General features: G+C 26.5%; 2 protein-coding genes across 2 annotated transcripts in view; one reads left to right on the plus strand and one right to left on the minus strand.

The window, feature by feature from the left end:
* The window catches only part of LOC132921336 (acetylcholinesterase-like), a 38068-nt gene extending 22686 nt beyond the window's left edge, over nucleotides 1–15382 (plus strand). The window contains exons 5-9 of the mRNA XM_060984308.1: nucleotides 3835–3977; nucleotides 5454–5612; nucleotides 6539–6702; nucleotides 9457–9602; nucleotides 10568–15382. Coding sequence (XP_060840291.1) covers nucleotides 3835–3977; nucleotides 5454–5612; nucleotides 6539–6702; nucleotides 9457–9602; nucleotides 10568–10734 — 779 coding nt within the window. The 3' untranslated portion in view covers nucleotides 10735–15382. The remainder of the gene's footprint in view (nucleotides 1–3834; nucleotides 3978–5453; nucleotides 5613–6538; nucleotides 6703–9456; nucleotides 9603–10567) is intronic.
* Nucleotides 6834–19901, minus strand: part of LOC132921338 (dynein axonemal assembly factor 11) — a 43879-nt gene continuing 30811 nt past the window's right edge. Inside the window, exon 10 of the mRNA XM_060984311.1 lies at nucleotides 6834–7045. The gene's annotated coding sequence lies outside the window, so the exon portion shown is untranslated. The remainder of the gene's footprint in view (nucleotides 7046–19901) is intronic.

A 19901-nucleotide genomic window follows, 5' to 3' on the forward strand; every position in this document is an offset into this window, starting at 1 on the left:
TACAACATAGGTTTCTCACTAAAACATAAGTATAATTAATCTCAAGTATTATAGGCGAATTTTAGTTTTAATATATTTTTGCAAAATAATTGGTTTTTATTTTTAATTAAAACACTCGCGATTGAGTAGAAACTAATTAATTATGTATTTCCCTACCGCCACTGCCCGACACCATGTCGGTATAATAGATGTTATTGATTATATAATAGAATTATCTGATTTTGTCAAACTGTCACTAACATACGTCCGAATATGTTTCAAACTAAATTTAATTACAACTCAACGAAATTTCGAACGTTAATTCTATCGTTGTAGGATTATCACGACGCCGCAACGTGTTAGAAAAAAATGTATATAATATTAAACGTCACGCGTTTTATACGATATCGCGGGTGCTTGTAGCCTATGCCTGCTACACATTGCTAAAATTCTTGGAAAATCGTATTAGTTTTTGTCGAGAGATAGACACGGAGGTGATTGTGTTCGGGAGGCCGGTAAAAGTATATTATATAAATGCGTCATGACAACATCCATTTGCACGACCTATTTAATTTTTTTCTCACATATATTTTATCATACATATATAATACACTTACGTTTGTGTATGCGTGTGCGTTTTTTGTGTACACATTTTTCACATTTCTCTTTTAGGTCTGAAAAAAAGGAATCCTCATTTGTCATCAGCCCTCGACTTGTCACAAGTGCCCCCCTCCCAATCACTTTGCCACCGTAGTTCGATATATTCGTGTCCATATACTGACTAGGTTAGGTGCAATTTTTTACAAATCTCTGTAAAAAATATATAAAGTTACAGTTCTTTATAGTATAATCTTTTTATATATCTTATCTATTGCCTAAATTCAGTTGCCCGTTTGTTGCTAAAAAATTTGTTTTAAAAAATGTGAATTAAATAATATAGAACTTATATCTCCAATGGCAAATTAAAATCATTAAAAATTAAAAACAAATCAATTCACACAACTATCACAACTTCCATATTCTGTTTAATGAAATCCTCACATATTGCATAAAAGAATACACTTATTCCTCGTTCAGACATTGTAAAAGACTTAGGACTACTATATTGTTAGAAGATTAACCTGGGCAACAAAACAAATACTCAATATGGTCAGATTATCTTTTAACCGAAAACTTGCTCTTCAACGTCACATTCTAGACAAATCATCTAACTACAATCTAAAATAAAAAATATCTATGTATAAATTACACTTCAAAACAACCTAGACCGATGAGATCCAGCTAAAATATCAAATACTAAAGAGATCCAAATCTTTCATTCAAAAATCCTCCATCTTATCACCGCAATTCTAACTACTATAGCTAAAACGATTCTCTACATACTGACCTGTATAATATACCTACGATAAAAAAAAATGAAAATAATACACTAACAAACAATTTAAAACCTTACAAACTCACATAAAAAAATCTATTCTCCTCCTTGGAAATTCTATATGGAGACTCAAGCTCCAGTGGGCAGTGGCTAAATTAACATATATGTAGTAAAAACATAAAATATAAATAATACAAACACCTGCCAAAGTGGTATAGCTGGAAAGTTTTAAAAAAAATTTATAAGTCTTTTTTATTATTCTATTATCATGTATACCTATTTTGCCATTAATGAAAAGACTGTATAATTAAAAATAAAGTATAGAACTTTTCGCACGAATCATAAAATATATTATGTTTATACTTAATAATATACTTCTACGGTTTTAATGCCAACTTTGTTTGATAAACTTTTTTCAATATAATACTAAATTTAACAAACCGTTTTACACGAAAAAAACTTATTTTCGTAATATAATCTTTATTCCATTATTATTTTTGGTGTAGGCAGCTTTACATTGAATAGTTATGTATAAATCATCTCTTTTAATACACATAATTTTGACGTATTACGCGTGGGTTGTAATATTTACTAACTTTTTGGTATGTATTTATCTATTGTATATTTGGGCATTAGCTGTTTATAATATATTTAGCCAATATAATAGTATATTAAGGTAAAAAATAAAAAAAACCATAGTCAACATTCGGTTTTAGAATTCTAGTGAGTTAAATAAAAAGAAAACTTTTGAATGTTCTTTCGGTCAATAACTCGAGAACACTCAACGCCAAGAGTAGCGAACCGTAGAAAATCTACCATGACATAAACAACTAAAAAAATCCCCTCTTTCTTGTCAATAGTTTTTTTTTTTATCATAGATCATTCTGTTAAAAAATAAGTGTGTTCCTGCACACGTTGGTTTATGCTTTCTTTCAAAAATCCGATTTAGTGCAGCGCTGTATTATGGTATTTGGTAATATCATGTTCATCACTGTATAATATAATTTAAAATAGTAGATTTATTTATTTCGAACATGACATTTCATATATAATAATATTTTTATATAATCATATAAGTAATATTTTGAAATTATATCATGATTATATCGACTTATTTTCAACAGCGGCAGTATATTTAATATTATACTTAAAACGTTGTTACCATTTCTTTCATGATATAAATAATATAACTTGTATTGCAGGCTATTAATAATAATATATATTATTTATAAAGCGACAAATTCTTTCATTTTTGAATTATGTATTATATTTAGGACTCCATATTATATACCTAACCTTATTTAACATATCATGTATTAATAATATAAAACATTCGATTTTTAGTAAATAGTTTCATACTATTTTGTTTAAGTATTTTATTACCGTTTACTTAATATACTATATTTTGTATAGATTTTAAATTAAACATTTTCAATAATAAAAAAAATTATTAGAAAACTGTATTTCTTTTTAAATATTTACAATTTTAAAGATTTGTCTTTTCTTAAAAATTAATATAGACGGCGGAGATTATTGGTACATTTTATTTTTATTTTTATTATGTTTTCACTTTTCATAAAAGATGCTCCTAACTTAGGCTATCTACATCTATAGATATTAATACAGATTGTGTTTTGACTATTTTAACATGATAAAAATAACATTAATTGTGTTTATATAATAAAGGCATATTATACACTAACAAATAATAAATATAATGATTCACAAAGTAATATTAAAATAATTTTTCTTATTAATATAAGCAAAAATGGTTGTTCAATTAAAAAAATAAAAAACTATGATTTTATACATTTTTTAGTTTATTATTCATATTTTGTCAATTTTTAACGCACTACTAAAGTGCATGCATATTCATATATTTTTTTTTAGTGCATTCAATTCACAGCCCCGATAATGTTATATTATCAAAGTACCTACCCATATATGTAGGTACCAGGTACATATATACTTATATACCTATACAAATATAAACATTATATCACATTTTATAGCATACAAACCCGACTTCTAATTATATTACAATATTACACGAATGTCGAACTCGACTACCCATAATGTTGTTTTATTCATTATTTCGTTCTTTTTTTTATCGACGCATGGAAATGTTTTATACGAGCGCCAAAGTTATCGTTTCCACAATATAATGTTTTTATTGTGCACTAATGATCAAGAAGAGGGAACTTGTTATAACAATTTATTTAATGAGGGAGCTAGGCTCGACGAGGCGCAGGTTTCTCATCAACCTTGCACACAGTCATAATAATATATTGATCACTCCCTTCTCCTCCTAGGAACTCAACCACCTCTCCCTCTTCACATTTTACCCTTTTACCCTTAACACCGGTGAATTTTGATAAGGTGTCAACTCACGATTAATATGTTTTGTTGACCTAAATCGTATTTTTTATATTATTATACATTAAAATATATATAATATATTATTTATTGGTCGTTTCCAGGAACATATTTTTTGCTGTACGATTTTGTCGATTTCTTCGACCGGACGTCCGCCACCGCTTTGCCCAGAGAAAAATTTGTGCAAATAGTCAACGTAATATTCAAAGATAGAACACAGCTGGAAAGAGATGCCATTATATATCAGGTAAAATAATTTTCCGTTTAGGTGTAAATGAAAATATTAAAAAAAAAAAATAAATATATAGGTGAACTGTTATTCAGATACGGTCGTGTAAATATTCTATTACGAAATGTAAAAAGAAAAAGTTAGCTATTATTCATGTAAAAGCGTCATTACGTGAACTATGAAAAACTTCAATTGTATGAGTATGCATAGTAACTGAAATGTAAATATTTTAAAACTAACATTATACAAGTGTTTCTTATTATAAGAGACATTGAATATGCGAAAATAAATGAAAAAATGTAAATACATTTCCCGGTAGAAAGCATAGTGATTGTGTATTATAATTTATCATACATATTATAACTATAAGTTATAAGCTTCCGAATATAAACAATATGCGCATATAAAACATAGAAATCACCCACGAAGATGATAATTTTTTATGACTTTGGCACTGCATAATAAGGTGCACAAATTAAACAAATAATGAAAAAGTAAACTCAGATTTTATTTCTATTTCAAACGAATATTTTCAAACTTGTAGTAGTAATTAATCATTGTGATTTAAATAAGGAATTACGAATTATAAATTTAAATCACCTTTCCGATTCTGAGAATAATATTTCATTGAGATTTGATTCTATAGTTAATAAATTATGGTTTAAGTGCATATTTGCCTCATTATTATTTCTTATTATTGTCTTATTTTTATGTTCGTCATCTGTCTTTTTTTGTGGGTATTCGTTATCTTACATACTAATTTACCATAGTATAATATTATGCTGTACTTAAGCTGTACTATTTAAATTTCCAACATAATGTGTATAATAATAAGCATTTAGCTTTTGAAAACTATTTCAAAACCTAATTGTATGCAAATCAACACGTGTATCGTATAAATTAGGTAAACTAATATTTAATGGTAATTATACAAGCAACCATTATTAACACCATGAAAAAGCAATTAACAAATATTAGAGTTTGATAAATATTTTATGAGAAAAAAGTTCATTATTTCTTACAGAACATTCTAACATTCTTATATAGGGTTTTTTTTATCCCGTTAATTGTGTTTAACGAATACTATATATTATATAATAATACACCCTCGTGGTCTTATTATTAGTAATTTTCTGGATAACACGTTCGGTATGGGGCTCGTCATATTCTTAGAAAAAAAACTAAAAATAAAATGTTTCTTGAGTTCCGGACATCAATAATGAACAACTTTTAAAAAAAAATGTAAAAAAAATAATAATGAGTCGTCTCTTGTACTTGAGTCGCTCAGTGGCTAAATATTATTTGAAATATCTTAAAAATTACCAATATCAAAAATAAGTACCTACTACTACTACCGTTATCATTTTACTAATCATTAAACTATTGTATAAAATGTTTAAAAAATTATATTATTGAACTACTCAAGATTGTGTTTTATTGCGTAAAACATTACATAATACTATACAGTTATTGGAACAATATAAAATATTTCAGTATTCGGGATGGGAAAAAAAAGAAGTGGATGACATATATTCGAACCAAAAACAATTAAGCGATGTGGTTGCAGATTATTTTTTTGTTTGTCCAACCAACTTATTTGCCAACATCGTGTCAAGTCGTGGAGCTCGAGTGTACTACTATTTCTTCACTCATGTGAGTAGTTTTAAATTTTTATTATCCACAGAAAAATGTTCTTAACTATTATTGATTAAAACCGGTAAATACTCGTATTTATAGTCAGGGATGTAAATATCTTGTATTTTGTCTATTTTGACATTTGTTAATTGTATTAAATTCATATCATATTTTTATTAAACGCAGATAATAGTGTATGTATAGACCGCTAAACTACAAGGAAACCCACATCTAAGTTCAGTAAAGAAGTTAGGTTCTAGGATTCAGATCTTATAGAGACATTCTTTTTTTTTTAATGAAGTAAATAATATTGAAGTCGGTATTTAAAATTGTTAACAATTATTTTACTTACTATAATGATTGTTTATAAAATGTATCTTATAAAAATGAATCACGAATTTAATATCTATTAAAAAATATTTATTGTATCCGTTTATTATTACTATCTTATTGTATCTTACATCTAGAAGTATTAATATATTCATTTATTGACGATTTTATTTGATACTATTTTTTAAGCATCTTGTCAACCGTTCATTGTATTCAATTAACACTCTGTATAGCCATACTATAATTAGATGTATACTATTTTTTTTGTCATTAAATTTTAAAATATTTATGCAAAATGAAAAAAAATTTAAATGTATATACACTCAGTAGACGTATAAGCCATAACCCGCTGGGTTTATAATTTATATTCTAGCCCTTTAATCGCCCTTTATTCACTTCTCCTCCCTCAACATCTAATATGAATCGATTCATATTTATTATCTTTGTAACTGCAGCAACCGATCGTTTGTAGATCAGATTATGCAAACTATACGCTTTATTGCGATTTGTATTATCGACTTACTGTACCTAATAAAAATTGTATAAATGTATATGAATATCGACCGTGTTTGCATAAATAATTCAAGATAATAAAACGGGTTGTAACATTACAGAGGACAGACTCACACTTGTGGGGTGATTGGATGGGCGTGTTGCACGGTGACGAGATGCAATACGTGTTCGGCCATCCGTTGAATATGTCGATGCCATATAACGCCAGGGAAAGAGACTTAAGCATACGCATCATGGAGGCATTCACCAGATTTTCGTTGACCGGGTAACATTCTTGATATAATATTTCATTGTATAGGTATAGATAACAGCGTGTAACTAAAAACCTACTCTTAGTATTATATTATATCATTATTATTACCTCCACAGGTACACATTTAACTAGAAAAGTTAGGTATGGGAGATGAAGTCTTACAGAAATACAGAATATAAGTATAATATATATATACTATATATATATTATTATATTAAGGTAACCAGGTGCAATTTTCAGCGAAACTATAATAGTTGCTTCCCAAAACCACTTCCTTTTTGCATCAATGATTTTGTGCACGTCTTCGTTTTTGTTATCGCTGAAGTTTATGCAATTATATTTTCGTTATCGACTGCTGTTAACACAATAAAAAAAAAAAATTAAATAAATCCTTAAAAAGGACTAGACGCGCCGCGGACATGCAACAATAATACACATTACCTACACACAACAAATAGCCATACATAATATAATTGGACGTGGTCACGCGGACGGCTGTTTTAAAAAGGGTAAATATTGTGCTACCTGCAGAACGATTGGCAGATAAGTGAAACTATTTAACTGAATACTGATAAACCAATTCAGACTATCTGCGTAATTACTTCCGCATGAACTTTCCAGATATTTCTTTAACTATACTTGTACAGTTCTACAATGTACATGCTTAATGTATAGTAGATATATGTTATACGTAGATACCTATAATCTATATTGTATAATGTATATATAATATACATGGATACATCGTATACGCATTCATGCGGATTTTAACTGTTACTTTTAGATGAATATATTTTTTATAGGTAATAAAACTAAAAACTATATTACAATTTTATAAATAACGTGAATAATTCTTATTCTAGAGAACTTAATGGTTAATGATAATAATTACTACCATCTTCCAAATTTATGAAACTGACGTTCAAAATATTTTAGATAAGCTTATTGCTTTTTGCAATGTACATTGTAAATATATAAGAAACCTATTTTATTGGAAGTATTATCTGAATACAATTATTATATAAAAATGTACATTATAAAAGTGTGAAAAAATATGAAGTGGTATAAAATAGTTAAAAATATATTAGCCTGATATATGTCTTGTAAATCTATATATTATATGGATTTTTATGAACATTACTGCTGATGATTAATTTCACTGGTACTTGGAAGTATAGCTAAAACCAATCGTTATATTATTACATATTGCTATAGTCATACGCTATATAAGCAATAACTTCCAATTACATAAATTTTATTGGTTTATATATATCTAGTTTAAATTAAAATAGTACAAATACAGATTTTCATGATATGTATATAACATAAAATATTATATAAAATACCTACTAGTTAACATTATATAGTGCTATATAATATACTTCAATCGAAAAATTATTAATCTAAATTTTTTATTATTATAGCCTATAGGAGTTTAATAAATGAAATTAATTAAAAAATTAAATATTAAATCGTTTCGTCCACAATCTAAATTTCCTTTTTTGATGATATTTCAATATCGCCGTTTTTAATTTAAAAAACTAATTAATATGGGATAGTGTATACCTTCTACCTAACTTCATATAATATAGTGCATAGACGCAGAAAATATATTTTCTCGTTAAGCATTTTTGCATTATATTCTATGTATATATGAAACATTTGTATGTAACTATATACTAACTATACAATCTAATATCTACATTCATCAAATATGTTTTGATTAATGATTGGCCATTGTTTACTGTAGACTTCTATATTATAGTCGACACTCGACTAGATATATGCTCTCTTTCTATATACATATTATATATTTATATATATATATTCTTCTTCTTAATAGTTATCAGTCTTTAAGACCATACTGACAAACATATTACTCGCTATATCTCCCTATCACTAACCATACCTTGCCATACTATGTATGGTTAGACAGACGTATAACCACCTTAGTATATGTATTATATATGTATAATACATTATCTTCTTCGCAGTATTACATATATTTCATGTACAACATTTAGTATTTACTATACTATACTATAATAATTACTACAAATATTATATATATGTATATATACTTCGTACAGTAATAAACTAATAACTATGCTATATTGCTATTGTATATTTGTATGTTTATATATGATATATATATGTATAAATATATATCATATTTTCTAATGTATTATACAAAGAACATATTTTCTATGTATGTATTAGTATTCAGATTACTACAGACTATAGTATTAAGAACTAAATTATTAGAGTATGATTACAGTTTAAAGTAACACTAAATATTTCGGCTAGATGAAATTTGATTTTGTGGTTTTTTTAATGCGTAGAAGACAGTATTACTTTTATTTAAAAATAAATAAATAAATATTAACTTTTTTTTTACGTCGATAACAATTTACATAATCAATAAAAATCATACAAAATCCATAGAGGTTTGGTAAAAAAAAAAAAATACATAATACAATTATTAAAAAAAATAAAATCATGTCACTCAAAAAGAACTAGATGGGGTTCAATTCTAAAAAAAATTGTTTTACTATTGCACATATAGTACAAAAATTTAAATTTAATAATTAGTCCTATATGCAGTAAAAAAAAAACACATCAAAATAAGTTTTTCCATTTGAAACATTTGGTATAACCTTATTAAATTGTGATCACATTGTATTTATATCAACAGCAATGTAAAATTATGACTTATTATGAGTATGTATTATTTTATTTCATATTTCATATTAATTTATTTTTCAGAACACCTGTATCAGATGACATAGACTGGCCACTTTACAACGAATCAAAGCCGATTTATCATGTATGGAATGCTGCTGAAATGCACGTAGGTTACGGACCTAGAGCAGCTGAATGCCAGTTTTGGAACGGATTTTTCCCGAAAATTGGTAAGCCTTTATCAATAATTAATTCGTTCGTTTCGAATAGAAATAAAGTAAATACAATTATTAAATATATTTAATGTAAATTAATTATAGATAAGTACCTATAAATATTAATAATTGATAATCAAAATTATAATAATTTCTACGTATTACAATTATAATTACTTTTTTAATTGAGAATAATGATTTATATTTCATTTTTTTAGAGATTAATAATTTAAAACAAATTTAATCTAAGTAATACGTGAATACAATTACACTCTGTTTGAATTGTATGAATTCGGCACTATACTAATTTATTATTTAAATTCACAAGTATTTAAAAGTATGAGTACGCAAGAAATTTTTAAGAATTCTTTTGAAGTGTATAATGTGTTAATTTTACTTAAGTCATGTACAAGTTAATTTTTTTTCATTCATTTCAAATTATATCTAAAAAAACAACTTGTTTTATTTGCATTTTAAACTTAAATTATTATTCTTATAAATTAAATTATTTATTTTATTAAAATCTACAACCATATAATTCATCTATGTGGGTAGTGGATACTGTTATAAAAATATATTTTAGAATTTGAGTGAAGGAATGTGTGTATTGATTTTACAACAATGTGTGTGTGTGTGTGTGTGTGTCTATATGTTTGTATATGTCTGTGTACACTGTACACGTTTTTTTAGCAGAAATAATGTCTCAATCTTGAATTTCGAGGGTGGTTTCTGGTAGCAAATTAGATTTAGTAGAAAATGAAAGGCAAAACGAGAATTTTACGTAAAGCCAGTTTTCGAGCATAATCAATTTTATTTTTAAGTTAAGGCTATATAATAAAATCATGAAATCGTCTCATTTAAAATTTGACAATAAGTTGTCTACTTAGTACTTGATAGTTAATAAAATCGTAAAATATTATATTAATATTTAATATATTAAAACAATGTATTATAATATTATATATTCAATATATGTTTAGCCCAAGCCTTAAAGGAAACTAGTAAAACTACTTGTGAAGATTATCCGGACTCCATGCCTACCACCAACGAAAATTGTACGTTCACATCATCGTTTGCTACTATCAATCCTCAAATCTCCTTCACCATAATATTTATCTTGGTTCTACCGGCACATGGACTGTTCTAAAGAGAAACAACAACTTATACATATCAAAGCAAAACAAAAACACAAAAAAAAATAAATAAATAAAAATAAAACGAGAAGTTTAATAACATTAACAGCCAATAAGCGTGCTCGTGACTCGGGGCGTCGACACCGGCACGATGTATGCTGCAAATCAAAATTTACATATCAGAAACGCGCATATCATTAAATACATAGACAAATCTAAATGGAATCTGAAACGTGATACAAGTGTTAGGATCAACAAGAGTTGTCGAGTGTTAATTAGAATATATAATAATAATAATATAAATAATAATAATAATAATGTTAAAAATAATATAATAATCATTATAATCATAAAAATACTAAAAATAACGATATAAAACGCTTGTTGTCCGTTTCAAATAAATGCGCAAAAGACACTGTTTTCTTAACTGGAAAACCCAAGTATATGACCGTATATTATATTAATATATATATATATATATATGATATAAAATTATAATATAGGTATATATAGTGTCTTCTAGTAAAATTGTCCGTATAAATGTATAATATCATATAGGTAGTAGTAGTATAATAATGTATTGCAGCACGTTCTTTAAACTCAAGTCCATTTCGTCCAATTACACTGGGATCACAATATCAACATGCAGACAATCTTAGCTCTTTAATATTGATAATTATATCATCTATAAGAAAACTTTTTAATATAGCTCAATTACATTAATTTATATGTACGTGTAAAACGGCTTGAGAAAATGAATCTTTTTGTACAATCTAGATATAGTATTATAATATCGTATCTTTTAACGGATCTAAAGATAGATTATTTATGATGATTGTTTTTTTCATATTTTTATACCTAAGAAAAAAGAAAATGAGAGAAAATCAAGAACTTTTTTGAAATGCTGTAATAACAATCGAAATTTAACATTATCGTTTTATTTATCAAAATCATAATAATATAATAATAAATCAAAAACTGTTGCCAAACGAGTACAAAACCAATGGGTCGACATTGAACGGCTTTGCGAATATATGTTGTAAATCAGTTTTTAATTGATCAGACGATATTAGGTATGAGCTATAGAAATTTCATTTTTAACGATATCGGCGTGATTCATTGAACGTAAAAACTTCTTATTTCAGAAAACACTTAAATTTTTGAAAATATATATTTGAGTAACTGATTCATTGCAAAACAACATTTTTTTTAAAAGAAAATTATATTTTTTACTATTTTTTATTCGTTATAATTTTTAAGTTTTTTTACTTTTTTAAACGACAACTAACATTTTTATTTTTATTTTTATATTCTAAGACAGAATATTATTTGAAGTGTTTCTATAGTCAAATAAGTAGCTTATTAGCTATAAATATTGAAAATTTAGTTGAGCAGAGCAATGGACCAACATTTTGCGATGTACCATTGTACAATTCCACTCCAGACATCAAAACTTTAAATACTTATAACTCGTCTAAAATTTGATTTTTATGTATAGAAGTACTCCAAAAATATTCTACCATGGGATAAGAATTAAAAATGTATGTTTTCATTAAAAAAATTAAAAATTAAAACGATGAAAAATAATACAAAATATACATTTTTTTTAAAAAAAATGTTGTTTTTTAATGACTTAAAATAAAGCAACAAAATGTATTTAAAAACATTAATAGTTTTTGAAATAATGAATGTTATACGTTGAATGAATCACTCGGTATGAATATATAAATATTATTTATACTATAAACTATTTTAATACTTGTTGGGAGAACGGCTCGTCTGTTTTATTTATAATAAGTAAATATATTATTTTTTTCTTTTGTAGACAATTAAGATTTCATCATCATTGGTCATTGTTATAACGAAAAATAAATAAGCTTTCAGCTTTGTTCTTTGTAATATTATCATAAACATATCACATTTAATAATTTAATAATTCAGCAGTATACAAGCAGTTTCCATACAATGTTTACTAATTCGATAAGAGGAGCAATTGTTTTATCGTTACTATATAATTCCAACAAAATCATATTTTTTTTTTATGCCCATCAATACTTATTTAATAACTGTGTATTCTTGTCAAAGAAGGTCCCAAACTGGATGAATACTTGTATCATAAGTTGTATGCAATTAATAATTATGTTCTTAGTGATTCTAAAAGTAACATACTATTGGTCAGTCGTCGTATGCTTAAAAATATATTATAATTAAATAATAGGTGTAATGCTCCTCTTTTCACGCTAATAGATACTAACTTAATCATATCATAATCACTGAGATAAAATTTTGTCGCAGAACTATTTTAGTATATTCATTTTTGCTCATGCAACATATTATACTGTCGTTGGCTAAACAAAACACGTATTAAACATAAAATATATTTTTAAAGAACGCGCATTATATTTAAAATTAAAAAAAAACTATATTGTTAAGATTAAAAAAATTTAAAAACTTATGGTTACCTATCTAGAAAATAAGTTGAATGTTTAGCTTTAAGAGATAGATTTAAGTAAAGTTATATAATGATGCCTAAAATATTTATTTATAAACAATATTGCTAAAGTATTGCTGCGCTCTAAATGGCCTACTGTAATTTTACAAAAGAAAATATTTATATCTGCCTGTCAATTCCGTTACATATTAGCGTTTACATAAATATATATTTATATTTATATACTTTTTTTTATATATAGTGGACGGGCTAATTTTATAAATATTGATTTTCTTATGCAGACTGCACACCCACTTAGGCACTATCTTGTAGCCGATAGTTAAGGCAAAACAAATCGTACGTGTATTTTATGTCAATTAACCAGACTGCGATTTTAGACGAATAATATATTTAAAAAAAATCCAAAAAAAATCTATAATATTAATTATAAAATTATAATAATAACGACATATCAATAAAATTATGATATAATTTAAACGCTTAGAAAATAGAATGATTATTTTCGTTTTGCCACCTTCCGTTAACTACATTGTAATGTCGCTCTAACGAATATTATATTTAATGAAGATAAAAACATTAAAAACATCACGGTGTTTGAAATCCTATTATTAAGGTTATTATATCTTAATAAATATAATATGAATAGGATCATTACATATTGTATTGTAATAAACCTTGTAACGTCACGTCGTATTAAACTTAGACCTATTTTTGTACACAATATTATATAAATATTAAATTTATTTATGTAGTTGATACCTGTATAAGATTTAGTTATTAAAACTATGGCCGACTTCATTATACATGAAATAGATAATAATAATTTAATACTGTACGTCTGTACGCGAAGACATGCCATAATTATATTTGGTTATTGACTTTACGTTGTATAAATTGCGTATTTTCAATATTCTTCTTAGTATTAATATTATTGTTAAAAAAAAGTGTTTAAAATAATTAGCAAGGCGCAAACACAATAATAACTAGAATAAAATATTATGTCCGTACCTTAACTTTATCGTATTACATATCATATACGTATATATATTATAATAATCGTAACATATCAAAAACTATAACGCATGCATATCGTTAATTTGTAGAATTATTGGTATTAATATTATTGTTATGTTTTGTCTAACAGTTTTCGTCCGACAAACGCGTACCTTCCGTGTAGATGCAGATATATTGTATTAAAATAATATATTAAACGCGCGTGTGCTAACCACAGCTATACAATTTGATACACAAACGGTCAACTCTTGGTAACTCGGACAAGTCGAACAAGGGAACCGAACGAATTTAAATTATTTGAATTCAATCGAGGATTTCGAAATGGGTATATAGCATGGCGTGAGTGGCGTGACTCATCGATTCCACCAATATGGCCGTAAAGATAGCTCTAAATTCTAAAATAACCCATCGATTCGACCGGCTACCAGTTTAGAGTTTTAGAAATATCTTATTAATAAACTACAAAATAATAAATGGGGTAGGATACCAACATACTGATCATTTAATTAAAATAGTAATATAATAATGAATATAATATTTTAAAATATAAATAATATAATGCAACATAATATCACAATAATTATGATATTTTTGAATAATTTTCAGTTTTAAGTAATGTATAATTTATCTATAGTGTCTCAATTAAATGGATCAACAATTCAATCTAAAAATAAATAAAAGTACGAATTTTAATTTTTTTCAGGACGAAGTTAAATTTCCCCATACTTTTTTGGTATTAACTATTTGAAAATTCAAATAGACATAACTCAACAATTTAGGTTGTTTTAAAACTATATCGTACTGGCGGAATCGATCCTACCTCTTCCCATTGTAAAAAAAAAACTCTAGAGATCGATAAAATTCCTTCAGGCACAACATCAACAGCACGTGAAACGTACGTATAGGCACCTATTATTATATCACTATCATAACAGTTATTGAAGGTGAATTTAATATGTATACCTATATATTATGTCTCTACGCAAAAAATTTCGTACCATTGAAGTTTGAGTTACCCAGAGTCGACTGCAGCGTATTATTATACATTATTACCCACCTACGTGTATGTGTACGTGTATTAATTAAATGTGTCAATCTATAATAAATCTATAATAAATGTGTATGTATATTGTATGTGTATCAATAAAACTACATAAGAAAAAAAAATTATACATGAATATATAATTTATGTTAAATGTCTAAGTATTTTATTATTATTATTTCCCTTCAAGTAAACACATATAAAAGTCAAACACGGAAAAATACCACTATAGTGTCCAATGTTTATTTTAGGAGATGGCCGGGGTAGGAGTAATACCTCCCACCGAAGAAAAATGTATACGATATTTTTACTTCCCTTTATTATTTACTCCTATGGTATACCCCCTTGAAAATTTACGATACCCCCGGGATAAAAGATCTGAAATAAACACTGATAGTGTCCAGTAGGGAAATCAATGAGTATAGGAGAGTCGGTGATAAAAAACAGTCCTATAGCCATTCTTATCAAAGGTTTTCACATTGAAGTGCCTGTCCGGAAAACATAATTCCCTACTTAGATTTTAGATATTACCTATTGGCTATTACAATAGTACAGCTATATAATTATAGGTACATTACGTTTAAAATATAAAGCACTCAAATAGCGGTTTGTAAACTTTTTCTACTCAAGGCGCCCTTCCTCAAGTCATAGCATGAAAAATAGATAAAATTAATTAATTTAATTTTTTATAATTGTATACATTTAATATATTTTTATTAATTATGAAGGCTTATTTGTTGATAGGTATTAAATTAATGAAATAGATGATTATATATATATATTATACATTTTACATCAATCCAAAAAACGCACGAAAAGTATATTCTACAATTTTTTTAAAAAAAATCAACTAATTATGTATATTTTACATATAGGTATGAGTACAATATTATACATAGCTAAAGTATACCATAATATATCATTTTTTCAAGCCAGCATTAGTATTATGTTAAATAAACTTATTACTGTATTAAAGGTTTTAATTTAAGCGTATAGTAGGTATAAAATTGTTTTGGTAAAAACGAGTAAGAAAAAATAATAAGTTAGGTGGATCTCATTTGGTGGCAATGGATATCGGTGAAAAGGGAAAGGTACACTTTTGGTGGAAACGTATTAGGTACGCCCGTCGGAAAGACGTCGTAATTTAAATTATATACATGACAATTACTACAGTATATACAAATATACAATAGTTATTTTATCTTGTTTTATATCAATTTAAGATTAAAATACTTAAAAATTTAAAAGCTAAATTATGTTTATGGAAACCAACCGCAAAGAGACCCAGAGGACAAAGATGGACAGATAGAATAAAAGAAGACCTGAAAATGCTGGGAGTAAGGAATGCTGAAGAAACGGCTCAAGATAAAGAAGATTGGAGACAATATGTTGTTGCGGCAATGGGCCTTAAAGGCCTGTAAAAAGCCAAAGAAGAAGAAGAAGAAGAAATTATGTTTATAAATACATATAACACATATACATATATATATATATGTTTATATTATTCATATATCTGTAAGTATACAGAAGGCCTCTAAAATTATGATTTCCTGGGCTGTTTTTTTCTCTCAGTCCGCCACTAACAAAAATATATATAATAAAAATATGATCTTAAAACATAGGTACTCCAAAAACTATAAATTAATTAAATGTATTATAAAATGATTTTTATGAGAAAAATGAACACAAAGTAATATGTGTTATACTATTATAGTATTATGATACTATTTTTCGTATTTCTTTATACTTGCCATTTTTTGTCAAAAATAATAAAATTTCTATCGTCAAGAAAAAGATTAGGTAGCTTTATTGTTTATTTCATGAGTATAAAATACGTACATTTATAAATTATGTCTTATTACCAATTTAGAAGTTTGCTGGATAACTACTAACTGCCAAACCGAATATTTTTGAATTATCATCTTAGTTTATTTTCATTTTTTTATTTTTCTATCTTGTATCTATCTAAAATTATATTAACGATTTGTGGTCACAAATCACAATGAACAAAATTAACTTTGCAAGTTTAACTAACATCTCATCGGAGTCTAACCTGCAGCTGTCAGAAGTAAACAATTTGAAATACTTACGCCGCAACGCCATTTCCATGCCGAATATATCTATTACGGAAAATTCTAGCAGATTGTTGAAGGACTTGATCGTTACAATTGTTCTATTGAATGAGTCGGATCATCCAAAAACAATCATGAATGGCATGAACCTAATCAAATGTAAGTCTTTGCCCAACATTTCTACTTCAATAGAGTCTGACCAGTTATCAGAACTAAAACCAATGAAATGCCTACGCCGCACCTCGTTTTCAATGCCAAATTTATATACAATAGTAGCCGATGGCCAAGAAGAGCAAAGTGATTTAACTGGTGCGCAGGAGCTGACACCAGCACCATCCACAACGGATACGACACGCCGTAAACGTAAATCTTTATTATGTAGAACCAAAAAATTTATGAGACGAATGCTATTATATGCTGTGCTGCACATAGTTGAAGCAGTTTTGGTCGCTGTAGTAAACGTATAAATATTATATATATATATATATATATATATATATAATAATAATATGTTTATGTTTGTTTGTTTGTTTGTTTGTTTATATTTATAATGTTTATGATTACCTATCTTGAATAAATGTTTTTGTTAACTTATTTTACTTCATAAATTATTAAAAAATTACAAAATAGTATTGTAAAATTAATTTATACAATATGAAAATTATGACTGTATTTTTGGATTGTAAAAAAACGCATAGAAAATCTTGTGTGGAATAACTGTCAATTTTTTTGACCAAATAACAAAATATGTATTCACACCATATCGAATAATATTTATTTATTTTGTAAGGGCTCGTATATATCTAGTGTCAGGAATTAAACAATAAAATAAAACAGCAATAATTGACAATCAATTAATAACAATATATTGAATTATATATTGTGACCAATAAACAAACAAAATAAATATTAAATCACAATACTTCACAATTAATAATAAAAATATAACAATTTAGATCAATTTCACTAATTGAGAAACGACGCGAACCAATGTCATCGCATCGCGCCTGTGCGTAAAACTGAACTAATAAAATAATAATAATAAAATACAGACAATACAGTATTGTGTGGCAAGGAGCCACACAACATTGCACAGTGCGCTGTAACAAGTTGACAATATTTTACAAAATAATTAATATTACTACAGAGTACAGATATATTGAAACTGGCGAACGAACATTTGACATGTCGTGAGTGTGTAAGACGGAGATAACACATGTGGGCATTATGTCCTCTTATAATTAGTGTTTATCGTGAAAGAGAAGATATTAACAGAAAAAAAGACAATTTCATTGAACAGGTAATAACAAAGTTTGCAATAGAAAAACCGCAAATACTTCAGTTTGTATTTAATAGTTAGTAACGATTAAATAGCATAATACAATAGGCACTACTCTTATACCAACTTAAATAGTAGCACACCTCGATTTAATAAGTATCTGGGTAACATCATGCATGCCATGGCGAGTCAAAATAAACCCTGAAAAATCATTTCATGTCCCATTCACACTCAGAAAAAAAAACTCTCCACCCCTTCAACTACAAGGTGTTGGTATTCCTATTACACCGATGGTAAAATATCTAGGGATCATAATCGACAAACGACTAACTTGGGGCCCACACCTTAAATCTAAACGAAAATTACTAAATTATCTTCTACACACACTTGCCAAAATGTATCCTTCCCTTTTCGGCCAGTGTCACTTTTCGGCCACTGTTCCTTTTCGGCCAGCACAGTTTTCTTTTAACAACTTATGAGTTATGAATGTTATGATTATCAGATTATATCAAAAAATGTGATTTTTTTTTTAAATTATTACCTACCTAATACTTTATGAAAACATGATAAAATAACAAAATGTTACAATAAAATGTTATAATATAATACATTATTCGAATAAAAATTAATAAAGTATTAATTATAATTCTTTATTAATTGATATAACTATTAACTATATAGGTATTAACCTAAAATCAACGAAATGAAGCTTACATTAAAGACTATAAAAATAATAAAATATGTCGTTACAAATTTGTCAAACAAATATCATATAATTATAAAAAATAAAACTTCTGAATACATATTTTATTATTATTATATTTGTATTTGACTAATGTATTATATTATTTTATTGTATTGCCAATTATTTTATTTTATTATTATAATTATTTTTATATAGGTATTATAATACTTTATTAATTTTTATTCGACTAATGTATTATATTATAACATTTTATTGTAACATTTTGTTATTTTATATTATTTTATTTTATTATTTTTTCATAAAGTATTAGGTAGGTAATATTTTTTTTTTTTTTAAAATCATAGTTTTGGATACAATCATAACTCATAAGTTGTTAAACCTGTGCTGGCCGAAAAGGGAACTGTAAGTGTTGGCCGAAAAGGGAAGGGTAAATTTTGGCCGAATAGGGAGCCGCCCATCACGTAGATACTCTTCCTAATAATCCCCCTCACCGCCTCAAAAGACGCTGGTGTCGTAATATTTTATGATCAATAAAAAAAAAAAAAAAAAAATCAATATATTATGTTTAATTTAAATCTGAAGGGTTCTATCATTGGATGGTCTTATCCTGTCATTC

This window comes from Rhopalosiphum padi, chromosome 2 (genome assembly GCF_020882245.1).
Source record: "Rhopalosiphum padi isolate XX-2018 chromosome 2, ASM2088224v1, whole genome shotgun sequence".
Lineage (NCBI taxonomy): Eukaryota > Metazoa > Arthropoda > Insecta > Hemiptera > Aphididae > Rhopalosiphum > Rhopalosiphum padi.